The sequence below is a fragment of the Xenopus tropicalis genome, chromosome 7 (genome assembly GCF_000004195.4).
Source record: "Xenopus tropicalis strain Nigerian chromosome 7, UCB_Xtro_10.0, whole genome shotgun sequence".
NCBI classification, from domain to species: Eukaryota; Metazoa; Chordata; class Amphibia; order Anura; family Pipidae; genus Xenopus; species Xenopus tropicalis.
This window is the reverse complement of record NC_030683.2, coordinates 95,890,785-95,910,412: the sequence shown is the minus strand read 5'-3', so window position 1 is coordinate 95,910,412 and position 19,628 is coordinate 95,890,785. Positions and strand designations below refer to the sequence as shown.

The 19,628-nt window shown below is 38.3% G+C and overlaps 1 protein-coding gene across 2 annotated transcripts in view; it reads left to right on the top strand.

Moving 5' to 3' along the window:
• The window catches only part of vps13d (vacuolar protein sorting 13 homolog D), a 161,844-nt gene that overhangs the window by 53,690 nt on the left and 88,526 nt on the right, over nt 1–19,628 (top strand). For both annotated transcript variants that reach the window (XM_012967176.2, XM_012967175.2), the window contains exons 23-31: nt 739–865; nt 1,825–2,005; nt 4,933–5,115; nt 11,557–11,767; nt 14,180–14,390; nt 14,652–14,823; nt 14,996–15,111; nt 16,167–16,379; nt 18,187–18,452. In XM_012967176.2, the coding sequence (XP_012822630.1) occupies nt 739–865; nt 1,825–2,005; nt 4,933–5,115; nt 11,557–11,767; nt 14,180–14,390; nt 14,652–14,823; nt 14,996–15,111; nt 16,167–16,379; nt 18,187–18,452 (1,680 nt within the window). The remainder of the gene's footprint in view (nt 1–738; nt 866–1,824; nt 2,006–4,932; nt 5,116–11,556; nt 11,768–14,179; nt 14,391–14,651; nt 14,824–14,995; nt 15,112–16,166; nt 16,380–18,186; nt 18,453–19,628) is intronic.

The window sequence follows — 19,628 nt, the reverse complement described above, 5'->3', positions numbered from 1 at the left end:
TAACACTAAAAGCTTAGTGTGCTCCTGATCTCATATAATTGTTTCATTTTTCATTTGTTGTGGTGCAGAGGAGCAGTCTGACCTAAAGACTACCATAAGATGACTGTCCATAAGAGATCAACCTTCATTTGTAATATTTCAGAACAGCGTTTATAAGCTGCAGGATTTGTTTTCCTTTGCTTTTTTAAAATATTAAGAACTGTGTAAGTTCAACTCATCAAATCATAGTAATTTCTTCTACTTCTTACCATTCAAGTTTTTTCTCACTACCCTACTTTGTGTGCATTTCCACCTTGGTCTTGGTTACAAACTGTTTCCAAAGAACATTTTTTCAAATATTAGCTTTGTAAAGCAATTTCCAGGTTTGATTCTGGTAAGGCCATGTTTTTTGGTTTAGCAAATGAACTGTCAAGGTATTGTTATATGTGATCCTGGACTTGCAGCAACTATTTTCTAAAGAAAATAATCCATATTTGGCATTCTTAGTTATAACACATTAGAATCTGGCTTATAAAATGTTGATTTTCAAACCTATTCTATTGCAGATAATAATCATCCCCTGGCATAGTTTTATACTCAAATTTTGAGCTCTAATAGCTGCAGCAGCTGGAGCTGTCATAGTCATCACTCCTCTGCTCAGCATTGTATGGGGATTTGTATGTTTATTAGATATATTTATTACCTCCTGGAGACCAGCTTCAGCTGTAAAGGCTTGTTGATGTTTTGTCATTTCTGCAGAAGGAGATTTAGCACTTCAGGGAAGCATTGGCAGCTTGTCCCTAAGTGATCTCACTGTACATGGAGAGGTTTATACAGAGCGCTTTACAACTAAGGGAGAAGAAGCACTTATCTTTTACATTTTCAAGTAAGTAATATTTCAGATTTTCATCTGTTTTTTTAAATTGCATTAAGGTCCAAGGGTATTTATTAAGGGGAATACTTATAAGAAGAAAAAAAGCCATACTCCTTGCTGCAACAGAGTCATGGGGAATATTGCACTTGTTTTCCAGTATTACATTGATTTGTTGCAATAAAGTTAGGAACCGCACAAAACCAAAATGCTATTTACAAATGCAAGCAAATTGCCAGTATGGCAGCAAAAGTGACCACGTATTCACATACTTTTAAAAGGGACTTGCACCCAAACATGCTCTCCTAGCAACTTGTATGGAGCCCCAATGTGTCCATTAAGCCTGCTCTGTCCCTTCAGTGCACTGGAAATTACATCATTCCATCATGAAAATATGCACCACAATTTGGTAGTGATTTACATGGGGCACTGCATGCACCCACAGTCACTCTGGAATTCTGTGGAAAACTGCATTCAAGTTCAGAGTTACGCAAAGGCCATCTCCCATAGACTCCCTTATAAGAAAAAAATTCCTATTATTAAAAGTAATTTCCTTTTTCTCTGTAATAATAAAACAGTACCTTGTACTACATCCTAACTAAGATATAACAAATCCTTATTGAAGGCAAAACAATCCTATTAGGTTTGAATGATGTTTACATGATTTTTTAGTAGACTTAAGGCATGGAGATCCAAATTTCAGAAAGATCCCTTATCCAGAAAGCCCAGAGTCCCGAGCATTCTGGATAACAGGCCCTATACCTGTAATCCAAATCTGACTCCGACTTCCACCCAAAGGGATACATTGTTTAGAGGGGAATACTGAAGAGTATTGAGATTTTACTGCATTTATTAGTTCAATCATTTTTTCATGAGTTTTGTTTAATTCGTTATGCTGTAGTACTGTAAATAACAGAATTTGGAACTATGAGACTCTCACGTTCAGTGTTGGATATGCTTTGTGTTTTTCGTAGGTATGGTCTTCCTGATCTTGCACTGAAAAGAGAGTATGACATGCGTGTAAGCTTGAGAATGGCCTCGGTTCAGTATGTTCACACACAGCGTTTTCAGGCTGAGCTTGTTGCCTTTATCCAACATTTTACTCAGTTGCAAGATGTGCTTGGACGTCAAAGAGCAGCTATACAAGGACAAACGGTACTTTAACAGACCCTGCAGAATTCATATATTAAACTGATAGCAGACTGTAGGTAACATAGTAATATAGTAAGTTAGGTTGAAAAAAGATGTACATCCATCATGTTCAACCATAATGACTATATATAACCTGCCTAACTTCTAGTTGATCCAGAGGAAGGCAGAAACCCCATCTGAAGCCTCTCTAATTTGCCGCAGAGGGGAAAAAAATCCTTCCAGACTCCAAGATGGCAATTCGACCAGTCCCTTGATCAACTTGTACTGAGAGCTATCTCCCATAACCCTGTATTCCCTCACTTGCTAAAAAGCCATCCAACCCCTTCTTAAAGCTATATAATGTATCAGTCAGCATGACTGATTTGGGGAGGGAATTCCACAATTTCATAGCTCTCGCAGTAAAAAATCCTTTCTGAATATTTAAACAGAAACTCCCTTCTTCTAAATGGGGCGGATGCCCTCGTGTCCGTTGGAAGAACCTTCTGGTAAATAAGGCATTAGAGAGGTTATTATATGTTCCCCTTGTATATTTATACATAGTTTCATGTCACCTCTTAAGCGCCTCTTCTCCAGTGTAAACAGACCCAACTTGCCCAGTCTTTTTTCATAACTGAGACTTTCCATACCCTTTACCAGCTTAGTTGCCCTTTTCTGCACCCTCTCTAATTCAGTAATGTCCCTTTTGAGCACTGGAGACCAAAACTGAACAGTATATTCTAGATGGGGCCTTACCAGCGCTCTGTAAAGGGGAAGAATAACACCCTTCTCCTGTGAATCTATACTCCTTTTAATACAGCTCAAAACCTTGTTTGCCCTTGCAGCTGCTGCCTGGCATTGCTTGCTACAGCCAAGTTTATTATCTACAAGGACTCCAAGGTCCTTCTCCATTATGGATTTGGCTAGTGCAGTCCCATTAAGGGTATAAGTGGCTTGCATATTTTTACATCCCAGGTGCATGACCTTACATTTATCCACATTAAATTGTATGTACCTACAAAAGTGGTTGTGGGAGCATTTCAAGGCTAAGTAAAATATATACCGTATATACTCGAGTATAAGCCGAGTTTTTCAGCCCTAATAATGTGCTCAAAAAGGCACCCTCGGCTTATACTCGGGTATATACGGTAGTTATGTTCTCCCGGCCGTGCGCTCGCTTGCGAGCGTTGACTTACTTTCCCGTTCTCCCTCTTTATGCAGCACCTGTTCTCCCTGTGTTCCATGTGCACTCCCTCAGTATGCCGACGCTCTCACGCTCTTCCGCTCTCCCTCTGTATGTAGACTTGACTCCATGCAAGCACCTCCTCCATGGACGCACGATGTAAAATGCCCTTTCAGTTGACTCTATTTCATTGATCCAGCACCTCGCCAGCCATCGGGCGCGCAACTTACTCTAATTCATATCCAGCCCTGGGCATCTGTCGCAATCGCATGCACGTATCCAGCCCCCCCCCCTCATGCGCGTGACGTGTGTGGTGGATACGTGCAACGCGACCAATCGCTGGAAAGGTACGTGACGTGTGTGCGCAACAGATTCCCGGTTCTGGATATGAATTAGAGTAAGTTGCGCACCTGATGGCTGGCGAGGTGCTGGATCAATGAAATAGAGTCAACTGAAAGGGCATTTTACATCGCGCGTCCATGGAGGAGGTGCTTGCATGGAGTCAAGTCTACATACAGAGGGAGAGCGGAAGAGCGTGAGAGCGTCGGCATACTGAGGGAGTGTACATGGAACACAGGGAGAACAGGTGCTGCATAAAGAGGGAGAACGGGTGCTGCATACAGAGGGAGAATGGGTGCTGCATAAAGAGGGAGAATGGGTGCTGCATACAGAGGGAGAATGGGTGCTGCATAAAGAGGGAGAATGGGTGCTGCATACAGAGGGAGAATGGGTGCTGCATAAAGAGGGAGAATGGGTGCTGCATACAGAGGGAGAATGGGTGCTGCATAAAGAGGGAGAATGGGTGCTGCATACAGAGGGAGAATGGGTGCTGCATAAAGAGGGAGAATGGGTGCTGCATACAGAGGGAGAATGGGTGCTGCATAAAGAGGGAGAATGGGTGCTGTATACAGAGGGAGAATGGGTGCTGCATACAGAGGGAGAATGGGTGCTGCATACAGAGGGAGAATGGGTGCTGCATACAGAGGGAGAATGGGTGCTGCATAAAGAGGGAGAATGGGTGCTGCATACAGAGGGAGAATGGGTGCTGCATAAAGAGGGAGAATGGGTGCTGCATACAGAGGGAGAATGGGTGCTGCATACAGAGGGAGAATGGGTGCTGCATACAGAGGGAGAATGGGTGCTGCATAAAGAGGGAGAATAACCTGCTTTTGTCTGCTACTGTAGCATTTTTCTTTCCCTGAAGTTATCAGCAGTGCTGTAACTCTTAAAGGCAGGATGGTCAAAGGGTCCTCCATCCACCTTTCCCTTATCTGCAGCTGCCAACATGATATATTTATGAAGAGTTCTCAGGGGGTTACGCTGAGTGTCCTTTTATTATTTAGTAGCGGCTGCATTTCCCACCCTAGGCTTATACTCGAGTCAATAAGTTTTTCCAGTTTTCTGGACCTCGGCTTATATTCGGATCGGCTTATACTCGAGTATATACGGTAAGTATAGTGGAAGTGCATCTGATCTGGCAAATTAGCTACAAGCTAACGAAACAGAGGAGATTGATCAATCGGCATTCCCTGGTCCCTTGTTTCACTAGTAATTTAGTATCTGTGCATGTGCATTTACAGTAAGTTATATATAAGTTATGATCAAAAAATACCATGCCACCATACCACCTCAATAAAACCCCATATGATGGTATTAACTATTTGGTCAGGTAATATTTTTTATAGGTTTGCTTTTCCCTGCATGGTTGCATTTCTTGGGAAAAGTATCTCCTGACTATTTAAGCTTCTCTTGTGTTTTTTTGTTTATTTAGGTCAGAAATCAAGCACAACGATCCTCAAGAATTCTACTTGATATTGAGGCTGGTGCCCCTGTTTTACTTATCCCTGAGAGTTCATGGTCCAGTAAACTGATTGTTGCAAACCTTGGCAAACTGAGAGTGAGAAATAAGTTCCTCTTTGCTGGCACACCTGAAACATTCTCATTAAAAGATAAGGTATATTTCACATATGTATGGTTACATTGTATGATATTTAATGAATATATATATTTTTTTTTTGTTCCCAATCAATTTTCACTTAATACACACATTTGTTATACCAGAGGCAATTTAATTAGAAGCCAAATAATATGTCAGTATGTTCTTGGGGAAAAATTGTACAGGGAACAATGTACACTCTATTGTAAAAAAAAAAAAAGTTGCGGTTCTGACAAAAAAGTCGTGAGAGAAATGCAGTTCACGGATTTTTTGTCATTTAGTGAATTTTATGGCGAAGCGAAGTGGGACAGATTCGCTCATCACTAAGGCTAAGTGCTTTTGTTAAAGGTCGTTAAATTCCCAGGTGACATCTAATATTCTCATAATTTACAATGGGGATACATTATTCTTTATAACTCACAAGTTTCATTGAGTCATGTGACAAAAATTACATCACTAAGCATAATTATAACTGATGACATCACTAAGGACTTTTTATAAGGATACCATTTAAGGATATTCATGTCTTGTGTGTATGTGTGTGTGTACTATTGGGAAGTCTAGGGTAGTTACATGCAGCATATTTTAAATTAAATAATCATAGTATAAAGTGAACTGAAAAGTGAGGTAACTATGTCTTACTAAGGATAAGATGGAAGACTAGGATGATTTATAGAATTATGCACAGAGGAATTGAGAACTGATGGTAATCTCATTTGAATATATGGAATGAAATCATCAGGTAAGCAAAACTGACAAAAACTAGAGCAGAGGTTCCCTAACTGTGGGCTGGGGGGGGGGGTTGTGGGGGGCCTCAGTCATACGGTCACTTAGGATGAGATTTGGGGATAATGCCCCTCTCTCCTAGATACCCCTGAAATGCCATCTAAAAGGTGGATGTCATCTGGTTTGGATTAGATTTGGGTTAAAAACATGTGGTATCATATATAATCTTGGAACTACATTGGTGCTTGAAAGTTTGTGAACCTTTTAAAATGTTCTATATTTTTTATATGAATGTGACCTAAAACATCATCTGATCTTCAAACAAGTCAGAAAGGTAGGTAAAGAGAACCTAATTAAATGAAAGAAAAAAAATATTTGATCGTGTATTTATTGAAAAAAGTAAGTGAATGATGCTCCCAGTATTTGGTGTGACCCCCTTGTGAAGCAATAACTGCAACTAAACATTTGTGGGTAACTGTTGATCAGTCCTGCACATTCACTCGGAGAAATTTTAGCCCATTCCTACATACAGAACAGCTTCAGCTCTTGGATGTTGGTGGGTTTCCTCTCATAAATATCTCTCTTTAGGTCTTTCCACAACATTTCAATTGGATTTGGATTTGACTTGTCCATTCCAGAACATTCACTTTATTCTTCTTTAACCATTCTTCGGTAGAACGACTTGTGTGTTAAGGATAGTTGTCTTGCTACATGATCCATTTTCTCTCTTTTCATTTCAAGGACAGATGTCTTGACATTTTCCTTTAGAATTTTCTGGTATAGTCCAGAATTCATTGTTCCATCAATGATGGCAAGCTGTCCAGGTTCAGATGCAGCAAAACAGGCCCAAACCAGAACAATCCCACCACCATTTACAGATGGGAAAAGGTTCTTATGCTGGAATGCATTGTTTTTTTCTTTATTTAAGCCTTCATCCATTCACAAAACATTCTTCCAGTATCAGTGGCTTTCTCCTTGCTATCCTGCCGTACACACCATTGCTATTCAGTGTTCTCCTGATGGTGGACTCATTAACATCAACATTCGCCAATGTGAGACAGGCCTTCAGTTGCTTAGAAGTTACCCTGGGTTCCTTTGTAACATCTCTGACTATTAGACACCTTGCAGTGGGAGTTGATGTTCGACCACTTTTGGGTAGGGTAACAACAGTCTTAAATTTCCTCCATTTGTACACAATATTTCTGACTGTTGATTGGTGGAGTCCAAACTCTTTAGACATAGTCTTTATAGGCAACCACTCTTTTTCTGAGGTCCAGACGCTTTGCTGGATCCCTGTTCTTTAAATAAAACACGGTCTCTCACTCACACCTAATTGTCATCCCATTGACTGAAAAAGCCAGTCTCTGATTTCACCTTCAAATTAAATGATAACCCTAGGGCTAATGCCTCACGTAGCTTATTTTCACTGAATGCATTAAATATGCTTGGGTGCAGGCACATATAGCTGATATCCACTGAAAATGCAAAGTCTCGCATTTTTTTACCGGATAAGATCTTCTTGTGCCTAAACCCGAGCGTATTCAGTGCATTCGGGTGCAGGCTCAGGTAGAAGGATTTTTAAGCGTATGTAGCTTGTTCTCGGCTTTCTAAAAATACGCTACATGTGGCACTAGCCTTAGAAATCACTTACTTTTGCTTTTGGATATTTTTTATAAATACATAATAAATACATTACCAAATGTAATCATTTTTGTTTCATTTGTTTAACTAGGTTTTCTTCAACTACTTTTAGAAATTGTTTGAAAATCAGATGATGTTTTAGGTCACATTCATTTAAAAATATAGAACATCTTAAAGGGTTCACAAACTTTTGAGAACAAAATGATACAAATGATTTCATATATCTGTACCTTAGGTATAGGTTAGAGGCCACAGTGGTGGCAAGAGTGATTCTGTTTTAATGTGTCTTCAAATGGTAAACAGCCGCACAGTGAGGAGTGGTAGATTATTTCCTTTTACATTTATTCTTCATTTTATTTGCTCTAAAGGACTTAATTTTGCATGGATCTTCCTACAAGGATCCAGTTTTATTTAAGGTATTTCAACTGTGAAAATAGCATTTTTTTGGTCCTTGTGGAATTCAGAAAGATAATGCACTTTTGAAGGCACAAAACACAATCAAAAGCAATACTGCAGTAATTGATGTTTCAGCCAATTGCTTAGTGTTCACGTATGCTTTAAATCAGCTGTCTGAGTATTATAATGTAGCCTCTGAGAGATGACAGCCATGAGCTAGATGATCATTCAGGCAGTTTACACTCCTTTTTATATTGCCAAATTAGTAAATGTTATACAATGAATACATCTTGTGATTGAGCTTCACTTATTTAAAAGTACGGACAAAGGAGCATTATCTTGGTGTTTTGCTTAGATGTAATTCCATGAGGATGAATGTGCAGTGCTGATTGCAGGTTCCTTTTACTTTTTGAATGTAATTTAATTTTAGTAGTTTTGGTCCACCCCCTTACATGAAATATTGGGGCGAGGGGGGGAAGATTTCTTATGAAACATTGCTGCTAAAAGATTTCACAGCTCTTATCAACCACCTAAGGCAATATTCACTTTTCATCATGTGGTTGTATAACAGAAGAAGAGGCAATGACTTCATAGGGGTCATTTATGTCCACAAGTGCAGTGAGTAAAGTGCAATTTTGAGCGCGCACACCTTTTTTTTTTTCCACAGCGCAGAATTTTCTCAGAATTCCACCATAATTGCACCCAATTTGCCAAAATTAACTTTGCCCACATTTTGTCACAAATTAGACACAAACTGCATGGAACTCCATCTGCGTCTTTTATTGTGTTGGGCGTGAAGTAATATCTACACCTGATACTTTAGGCCCAAGTGTGCTATACCTATTGATGCTCAACAAGTAGAGAGAAGAACACACTTTTCTGGCACACCTGTGCAGACTTTTAAAATATAACTTTTATTTCAGTTCATCCACTAAAACTTAATTAAAATATAGAGCAGAGAAAAGAAAGAAAGATATTAAAATATGGAAAAGAACACACCCTAGATCTGTAAAATACACTGGGCTTCAATATTTGTTAATAATATTATTAACATTAGTCATATTGTAATGGTTGTACTGGCGTGAATCGGCAGGCCGAATGGGTTTTGCGATCTTTAGTGAAATAGTTAAACTTACAAAGATCGTTTTAAGGAATGAATCCACCGTTATATACTCACCTTGAGCTCTAATATGAAGCACCCAGCATAGCCAATAAAGATTCTATCTATACGCAATATAATACGCAATATTAAGTGCTATATTAACAAATCAAGAGATACGATATGTGATTGTTCTACCTGTAACCAATAGGGCTCAGTCAAACTGCAACTTCATTAGGAGTAGTGTATGATTAAGTAAGAATCGCATGCTATACCATTAGGATCAATTATGATTGTAGTAAAATGATATATAAATAAATAAATAAATGAGACATATTGGTGTTTATACCTTCATTGAAGTTACTAATAATCAGGTTCAAAACGACTCACAATAATACGTATTTAAATATCGCTCCCCGTATTACTTGAAGTCCTCTGTGTGTTATAAGCGAGAGGATTAAGGATCTCCTAAAATTGCTACATATGTTGCTTGTGGGATACACTGAAACATGTGACAACAACATGGGTAATTAAGTAACAAAGTTGCCAATCACTGGACAAATATTGAAGCCCAGTGTATTTTACAGATCTAGGGTGTGTTCTTTTCCATATTTTAATATCTTTCTTTCTTTTCTCTGCTCTATATTTTAATTAAGTTTTAGTGGATGAACTGAAATAAAAGTTATATTTTAAAAGTCTGCACAGGTGTGCCAGAAAAGTGTGTTCTTCTCTCTACTTGTTGCACATTAAACACATCACACTCTGTGCACCCTGTGTTATAAGGGTAGTGCGAGGTTTCCTTTATTGATAGAGAGATACCTATTGATGCTGGCACAAGGGGAACCCTGGAGCTGCTGCCTGGTCAGGAGGTGGAGGTAGCTGCAGCGTTTCGCTGCTTCAGTAGGTTCAGCAGTGCTTGATTGTGGTGCCGAGTGCAACTATTTGCAAAGAGTGCATTTTGATGCATGTACCTTTAATAAAAAGGGTTTAATGTGCAACTCACTGTGGAGGATAAATACAGGATCGAAACCGCACTTGCAGTCGTAAATGATCCCTCAAATGTTTTTAAACATGCTGTGCTTTTAAAAATACTAACTAATTCTTGACCCAGGGGTTAGCCTTTCTGATGTTCTTAAACTACACTTCCCTTCCTCGAAGCCTTATACTACTCTCAGTCTCAACTTAAAAAGGTATCTGTAGATTTGGTTGTGTATTATGACACATTTTAAGAACTGCTTCATGAAATATTTTGTAAGATTGTACAGCGCTGCGTACCCTTGTGGCGCTTTATAAATAAAGTTATACATACATACATACAAATATATGCTTACCATATCATTCATTTAATCACTTGCAATGATCTCTACTTTATCATCTACAAACATTCACGTCTCCCCTAGTTTTGTTAATGAGGGATTAACTAAATTGTTTAGGGGACCAGACACCCAGTAGAGCTACAATGTGTTTGCTGTGACACGCATGCTCCTAAGAAAGATTTTTAATAACAATGCATGATCTTGAAGTGAAGTTTTTGTTTGTCATTTAAGTATTCCATTGCCTTGTAAATAATTTGAAATTGCGGCTTTAAAAAAATACATTCTTTCTATCAGGGTTTAAACACAGAGTGCACTTTAAGGGAGAAGGAATAATTGAAATCATTGTGGGGTACCAAAAATGAGGTGCGCCCAGTGATTGTATTTACTTACTTTTCAGCAAGCACCATGAAGTGATTCTCTTCCTGCTACTTCTTTCTTTGGGTGGGTACACATGCGCAGTAAAGAGAAAAATCAAACAAAATAGCTGGCTTTTTCACTTTACTGTGCATTTGTAGGCCCCAGGGTAGCAAAGAAAGAAGAAGCAGGATAAGGATCACCTCAGGCTATGGCAGATTTCTGCTAACAGGTGCACCATCCCAGGGTATCGGGTAAGTAAATACAATCAATGGCTAGCATTTGGCACCCCCCCCCCCCCCAGTGATTTCATATTTCCACCCCTTTAATTCTCAGCACAATGCAACATAACTCACTCTTTATTCTGCAAAGTAGTGCTTAGTGGTCTTCTTACAACATTACACTGTATTTATTAATAATTGTATTCTTGACACTTGCTTTGTGTTATTGGCATGGAGGTGTTGATCTATAGCTGTAGTTAACTTCTATCTATCAGGGTGGTAGATAAGGCCAGTGAAGGGCTATTATGTTTGTGGTGACAGTGTTACCATGAAAAGATTTTATGATGTGTTTTTGTTTCTCACATGCACATAGTATTTTACAAATATAACAGGCACTACTATTTAGGGATGTACTTTTTTCTTTTGAAACTGTTAATGAAGGAAAATTTACAATTTTGTTAGTGGTTACTACTATCATTTTGGAATTTTCTGAGAGGAACTCTTGTCTCTGTTAGTTTAAAAGGTAAGGTGTGTGTGTGTTAATTTCATTTTAGGGTATTAGTACACAGTATGCAGTATCTGGTCAGTTTTTAGTATTCTTTCCCCATCCCATGCTTAGATAACAATATGCTCAAAATCACCTTGTGTACCAAGTAAGAAAATCATCTTATTGCAGGTTCAAATTCAGTTGTATTCCTTCTTTCAGAGTCTGGTAAAGCCTACGTCAGCCTTTATTACCCCAGAGCACAAAACCCCGAAAAAGACAACTGAAGAGAAGTCGAAAAGAGAATGGGCTTCCAAGGAAGGTTTATTTATGGGCTTTGTATCTGAAAATAAAAGAGAAATGGGTTTTAATGCTGATTTAAATGAATCACAACATTTATCTGTACCTGACAAAGACCTTCAGGGCAACCCAGGTAAGAATCAATTACTGTAAAATATTATCCTGCATTAATATTGTTCAATAAACAGTTTATAAATAATTATAAGTATTCAATTAGTCTGCTTCCAGTTGGTACACGCACTGTACAATATTAGAAAATATGTGTATAGTGTGTCTTAGGGAATTGGATAAATACAGAACTGAGCTGAGGAGATGGACACCTGTTCATTCTTAGGACACTGCCACACGGGCCGGGCACAGACCGAGAAACCATCTTTGGAATCCATTCTTCTTTATGGTGTGTCTTTACCCTGAATCACTGTGTCAGCCTGGATGCCAAAATCCACTCTGTGTATCTGCACCCAGACCTACACAGTGTCTCTGGGTACAGACACACCATAAAGCAGATTGAAACAAAGGGACAGGTAAGAAACAGGTAAGAGAGCTCATACCAGAAATCATGTGTTTTAGGCAGGTGTCAGACATGTAAATTGGATGAATTGTTGTTAGTTCTGGCACTAGAGGATTGCTGTTAAGATTGTAGTTCATCTAAAACCTGTCATCATTAATATACATTCCCTTGTTATGAGTTACATTTTACAGACTTACATTTTAAATATATATTTTATATTGATACTTTACATCTTTTCTGATAGTAGCTCTATTAGAATTGGTTTTATTTCCGTATTGGTTTTATTTTGCTGGAGAAGGAAATTACAATCACCAGGGGGGGTGCCAAAATGTTAGGCACCACCCAGTGATTGCAATCACTTACCTGATACCCCAGGCTGGTGCTGCTCATAGAATAAAACTGCACCAGCCCAGGGTAGCAACAGAGTAGGCTTAATTGTGTGCCAGATTATTATAGAAGATCTGGCCATGTCTTATAAAAAAAAAAAAATATGGTGATTGGTAAGTGTAGTAACTTGACATCCTTCTTAACCATATACCAGAATGCTTGGGACCTGGGGTTTTCTGGGTTAGGTATGTTTCCGTAATTTGGATCTCCATACCTTAAATCTACTAAAAGAATATTTAAACATTAAATAAACCCAATAGAAGTGTTTTGTTTCCAATAAGGATTAATTGTATCGTAGTTGGGATCAAGTACAAGGCATACCTCCCAACATTTGAAAAATGAAAAGAGGGACAAAAAGACTTTTTTTTTACCACGCCCACTGTGTGGCCACACCCCAATTACCACACCCCATTTTTTAAATTCATTTTTAAAATAGTTAAAATAGTGCCCCCGATGGCCCAATAGACAGCACCCCCATAGACAGTGCCCCCCATACACAGTGCCCCATTTGCCCCTATAGACATTACCCCCCATAGACAGTGCCCCCAATTGACCCCATAGACCATGCCCTCAATTGCCCCACAGACAGTAGCCCGCATACACAGTGCCCCCATAGAAAGTACCCTCCATACACAATGCCCCCATACACAGTACCCCCCCATACAAAGTACCCCCATACACAGAGCCCCCCATACACAGAGCCCCCCATACACAGAGCCCCCCCATACACAGTGCCCCATACACAGAGCCCCCCATACACAGTGCCCCCCATACACAGTAGCCCCCCCAATTGCCCCCATAGAGAGTACCTCCAATAGAAAATTCCCCCCATACATAGTGCCCCCCATAGACTTCTTGTGGCTCCTGCTCCTTATGCGGCTCCTTCTACGGCGGCGACAGGACCTTTTATAAGGTTGCGCCCCGTGCATACGTGTGACGTCACACGTACGCACGGGCGCAACCTTATAAAAGGGCCTGTCGCCGCCGTACGAGGAGCCGAATAAGAAGCAGGAGCCGCAAGAAGAGACTGAGTCGGAGCGCTCAGCTGCAGCCAGCGCATCCCGCTGGCCTGGATAGTTTAATGAATGTTCTGCATTTCCGTAATGCGGGACATTCATTGAACAATCCGGGACAGCGGGATGCGCTGTAAAAACCGGGACTGTCCCGCGAATAGCGGGACAGTTGGGGGGTATGCAAGGTGCTTTTTTTATATTTACAGAGAAAAAGGAAATAATTTTTAAAACTAAGAATTATTTGCTTATAATGGAGTCTATGGGAGATGGCCTTCCCGTAATTTGGAACTTTCAGATAGCGGGTTTCCGGATAACGGATCCCATACCTGTATTTTGTTTTATCAGGGTTCAGCCATGCAGTGATAAGTGGTATACATTACATTAAGACATTTGCTAAAGGTAGGTGTATATATATATTTCTTTTACCTGCAGGATCTGGAATTTATTCCCTCTACTATTTCATACCATACAGTTTCTGCCCAGTAGCTGAAAGAACTATTGTTTTATGCTACAACCATGTAGAACTCCCAATTTAAAAGAAAAAAAAAAAAGTTGATGGATGATTTAAACTTTAAGGAACCTTTAGCAATGGTTATGTATTCAAATATTAATATTTTTTACTCTTCCTTTACAGAGGAGCACATTTGCTTGCTTGACTGCATCATTGTTGACCTTCAAGACATGGATATTTTTGCCGCTGAGAGATTTTCTATGGATTTTAGAGAAGGATTTGATGACTTCAGAGCAGACCTAATTTTTCCCTCATACTTTGTCCGGCAGGTGGGGGGTAGTCTCTTAACAGAAAGATGCAGAATGAAATTGCAGTTAGAGAGAAATCTGGATAAGTAAGTAGATTTGCCTAGTTTTTGCAAACTCATGTTCCCTTTCCTTCTGTGTTGTCTTTTCATCTGCCCCTTAAAGTATATTACCTGATGTGTTACCTGCCTTAGTTTCTGCTGTGAGTATCTTGATTATTCAGGCCCCACCCACATTCATGCACTGTTTATCTGTTTTCTTACACAAAAAACAAGATGTAATCATTATCTTGACATTTAAATAAAATGTTACAGTAATTACTATTTGGGCCTTTTTTTTTTACATTCTAGAGAAATAAGCCATGCAGTTCCAGATCTGTCAATTCATGGAAATTTATCGTCTGTTCACTGCTCTCTGGACTTGAGTGATTACAAGCTAATTCGAGGGCTGCTGGAGAATAATTTAGGTGAACCCGTTGAAGATTTTATGAGACCTTATGATCTGCAAGACCCAAAGATACATGTAAGTAATATTTTAGGTCGTTCTCAATTAACTTATTTACTGTGCGTGCATTAATGTTGATTAATGTTTTAGAAGGATAATTTTTGCACTTTACTTTTGCGCACCTAAGCCATAATTCATATGCAAGTTCATGCCTTTTGCTTTGAAGCATAAATAACTTTTTCATTTACAGACTGTTTTAAGTGGAGACGTTTACACTAGTGTATCTTTCCTCATTGACATGATAAATGTAAGCTTGGAACTTCTTGAAGAAAAAGGAAAAGATGGGCTGAACAATTCCCTGGCCAGGTAAATCTAGTACATGAACATGACGACTGTGTTGGTGTTCTTTATTTCATACTTGTGGGAACAGTATCTAGTCTTCTTATTTCAGTAAGTCTGATGTCATAGGGAGATGGTGTCTCCAGTTGCACCAATAATAATAGTACACAAAAAGAGATCGTTCCCGCACACCCAGGCTCTCAAAAAAAATTCAACGCCCGGTGCTCACTGTTAAAGGGATCGGCACCCTCTAAAATCCAGTGCTACAACAAAAACAACTGGCACTCAGGGCTGCAAACAAGGGAACAAGCCCTATAAATTTTATTTGCGGATATGCAAATAAAATTTATAGGGCTTGTTCCCTTGTTTGCAGCCCTGAGTGCCACTTGTTTTTGTTGTAGCACCAATAATAATAGTACATTAGTATATTGCACAGGCACCTAGCAACTCAAAGTAGAATTTTATTCACCCCAATTCATTCATTTTTTGGAATGTAATAATTAGAGACTTTATACAACATTGTTTAACATAAGAACACTAAATAAGACTTGTTGAAAATGTATTCTGTTACTTTTTTAATTTGTAGAAATCCATATTTCCTTTATTACTTCCAGTTATAAATCTGAATCATTGTTTTGGTATTACCCTAACAGCTCCCGCTCCTTCTCCTCACGCCTATAATCAGTAGATATTGCTTAACCAACAATATTGAGCTCTGTGTAAACAAACCCCTACTTTTACCCAGCTGGAGCATGTGCTTAGGGCTTACAGATAAGAATGTGTTCATACACAGTAATATTAACTGGGGAGGGTACTTTCCTTAACTGTCTTCTAGTTCTCTCTTGAACTAGGAAGTTGCAAAACGATAGTACTTTTATTTTGCTGGTTCTCCTGCCTTGTGCCCCTTGAGCCCTTATTAAGTGAACCAATTTTAAATAAGTGCAATGATGTAATCTAGACATGTGAAAGTGGAATATGAATTGAAACATGTAAATAATTTGTCATGAATGTTAAAACAGGTTATTCGATTAGATCTACAAATAAATTATGATAACATTTTATATTTTATGTTCTGCCTTCAGATTTGACTTTAAAAAGTCCAAGTTTTTGTTTGAGAGTTTTTCAAACCAAACCAAATCCATTAATCTGGTTTCCCATTCAATGATGGCGTATGATACTCGTTTTGCTGGGCAGAAGCCACTCGCAGCTCACAAGCCTAATGTGTTCAACTGCATCTTACAACCAGCAAAGACCAGCAGCAATCCAGGTTCCTTGCAAATAGAGTTACATCACAGGTAAGAAAACATTGAGTCTATATATTTACTTTAAAGAGGATAGACTAAGATTATATATAGCATCTATTTAGTGTGTCTTCATTCATTTTGGGTGGCTATTGAATAAGTAGCTTTCCCTCTGCTAGACTCCAGCCTGCCACTGAGAAAGTTTTTCAGTTGTTGGAGTCCCTGACCCCGGCAACCAAAACACAGATTGAGGGGCGAGGTTTCAGGTGTATTGTTATTTTTTAATTGTTTGTGTTTTTTCAACATCTCTTCTACTGTATTTATCTTTGTTGGAATATATGCAACAGCTTTCGAGCTTAAACTTTGTGTGCTATATGAAAAAGACCACAAGGTAGCACTATTAATGTGTTTTCAGTGATGTTAGCTGTTGTATTACCGCACTGTTGTTTTTCTGTTTCCTCTCCCTTCTACCATATTGTTCTTGGTTTTCCACACTGAAATGTGCTGTTGCATCCCTGAGTGATTCATCAGTAAAGCTTCTCAGAAGTTGCTGTGCTGAGTATTCCCTGTGTGATCAACATACAAACCACCCTCTCCCAACAACCTTCCACTATGAATTTTTAAAGGGGTCTTTCACTTTTAGGTTAACCTTAAGTATGTTATAGAATGGCCTATTCTTAGCAACTTTTCAGCTGGTCTTAATTTCCAAATTTTAAGTGGGAGTCACTGACCCTAGTAGCTAAAAATCTATTGCTCTGTGAGAATATAAATTTTTAGTTATTATTACTTTTTATTTCTCATCCTATTTAGTTCCTTATCTCTTCATATTTCTGTTTCTCTTTTAAACCACTGCCTGGTTGCTAAGTTAAATTAGTCCCTAGCAACTAGATAGCTGCTGAAATTCCAAACTTAAAATCTCCAGAAGAAAAATATAAATGATTGAAAAAATGCAAATTATAAAAAAAATGGAAGATCAGTTGCAGATTGTCTCACAATAGCATTCCCTACATCTTACCAAAAGTTAAAAAAAAGTGCCTTTTTGCTAGGGTATGTTATCCCTGTCAACCCAATAATACTTGAGGGTCTAGCCTAAGAGTTGCTTAAGAAATGATTAAGAAATGTTTTTAAAATATTTTAAAAATCACAACAAATTAAAATAAAGAATAATTGTAATTTATCTTTGAAAACTGGTGTCTACATCATATTTAAATTTCATTTTAAGCTGAACTACACCTTTAATATGCACAATGGATTATAAAGTCAGTAATATGAATAAACAAAAATATTGTGATAGATAAGGATTTTTCCACAAGGAAATATAATGCATAACTGGAAAAAGTACATGAAAACCCTTCCTATAAATAGTATATGGGCAATAGAGGCCTTAATGACCCCAACACATGTGAGGATATTTTCTCCAAGAAAGAAAGGCCAGTTTTTATTGGTGTGACCTAAACTGAGAGAGCTCTATACCCTGTATACCAAAGAAAAGTAGGTTATCACTGAGGAGCAGATTTGTAAGAGTGTGTTCATTTATTATAATACATGGAACGGGTGTGAATCCTTTTAGATTTTCTCTATTATAAATCAGCCCCATAATATACAAGCAAATGCTGGGTGAGCAGATAAAATTCTAAGGGTATGAAGAAGGATCTAAGCAATAAACATGTACATAAATTCAAACCCCATTTTTATTTAACTGCCCTCTCTTTCTTATTATAAGTTTATTTTACAGGAGTTTTCCATAAAGGTAAACATGTTTGCTTCACCTAAAACCGGTATTTCCCAAAGTTTCCATGTGCATTTTAAACAGTTATTTGTTCAAGTAATATGTACCCTCTTGTGTTTTAATCTTTTGTAGATCTACAAAGGACACATCCTGCTTCACAGTCGTCTTAAACAACCTCCGAGTGTTTTTAATTTTTGATTGGCTGATGCTGGTGCACAAGTTCCTTCAAACTCCAGCTGAATCCAAGAAGCATGTCCATAGCTCCTCCTCTGAGGAGCAAAAACCTAGTAATGCTTCACCTGTTATCCCTAAAACTGTAAAATCAGGTGTAGTGACAAAGCGGTCATCTGTACAGATAATTCCTGAAAAGCAGTTGGAAGTAAAGATCAATGTAACTGGTGAGAATTATATGCTTTTTTCTGTATTTTTTTTTTTTTGCATTTTCTGTTGAGGTCTACATAAATCTGTTCTTAAAGGAACAGTAACACCAAAAAATGAAAGAGCTTTAAAGTAATAAAAATATAATGCACTGTTGCCCTGCACTGGTAAAACTGGTGTGTTTGCTACAGTAACACTACTATAATTTATATAATAAGCTGCTGTGTAGCCACGGGGGCAGCCATTCAAAAAGCTGGAAAAAAGGAGAAAAAGCACAGGTTACATAGCAGATAACAGATAAGTTCTGTAGAATACAATGGCGTTTTATCTGTGAATGGCTGCCTCCATGGCTACATAGCAGCTTATTTATATAAATTATAGTAGACTTTCTGAAGTAAACACACAACTTTTACCAGTGCAGGGCAGCAGCACATTATATTTTACTTACTTTTATACACTTTCATTTTTTGGTGTTACTGTTCCTTTAACAGTGAATGTGATCTACGTGGCTTCAAAGATCTCCCCAGATCCTCAGTTTATTATTACACCTGGCCATATAATATCTTAACAGTTACCAAACATAATCCATAAAAGTAATAGGTGTGCCATATCTAAGGGCAAACACAATTGGTGTGCAAAATTGTTAGAGGCACAGTAACGCTAACTTTTTTTTTTTTAATAACCTAATTCTACTCTAAACTCCTGTAATAATAAATAAATCATACTCCCTCTTAACTTATTACCTATTCCAATTCATTTATCTAGGCATGTTACAAAACATCTCCTGCATATAGTTTTAAATCCTATTCTTCACATAGGCAAGATAGGTATTTTCTGATAATCTTAACATGGCCAAAAATGTACTGATAAAATTGTCCGATTTTTGGTGCATGTAAGTTGGCACAATCTTAACAAGTGTCCATGTAGTATAGTATTGCCTTTCATTCATCAAAACTGTTTGAAAATGTAATCTGCCAATGTGAGTGTTAAATGGATCGACAGAAGTGAAAGCAACTTAGCTAGTGGTTTTTCTAAATGTAATATTTATTAAAAAAACATCAGTTTGTTGTATGTAACAGGTTTCTGACCAACCTAGAATTGCAGTGATCTGATTGTTCGACCTTTGGGCTAAAGGTGGCCACACACGTGGCGATTTGCGATCTCCACGTACAATCAGCCACAAACCGTTCAGGGCT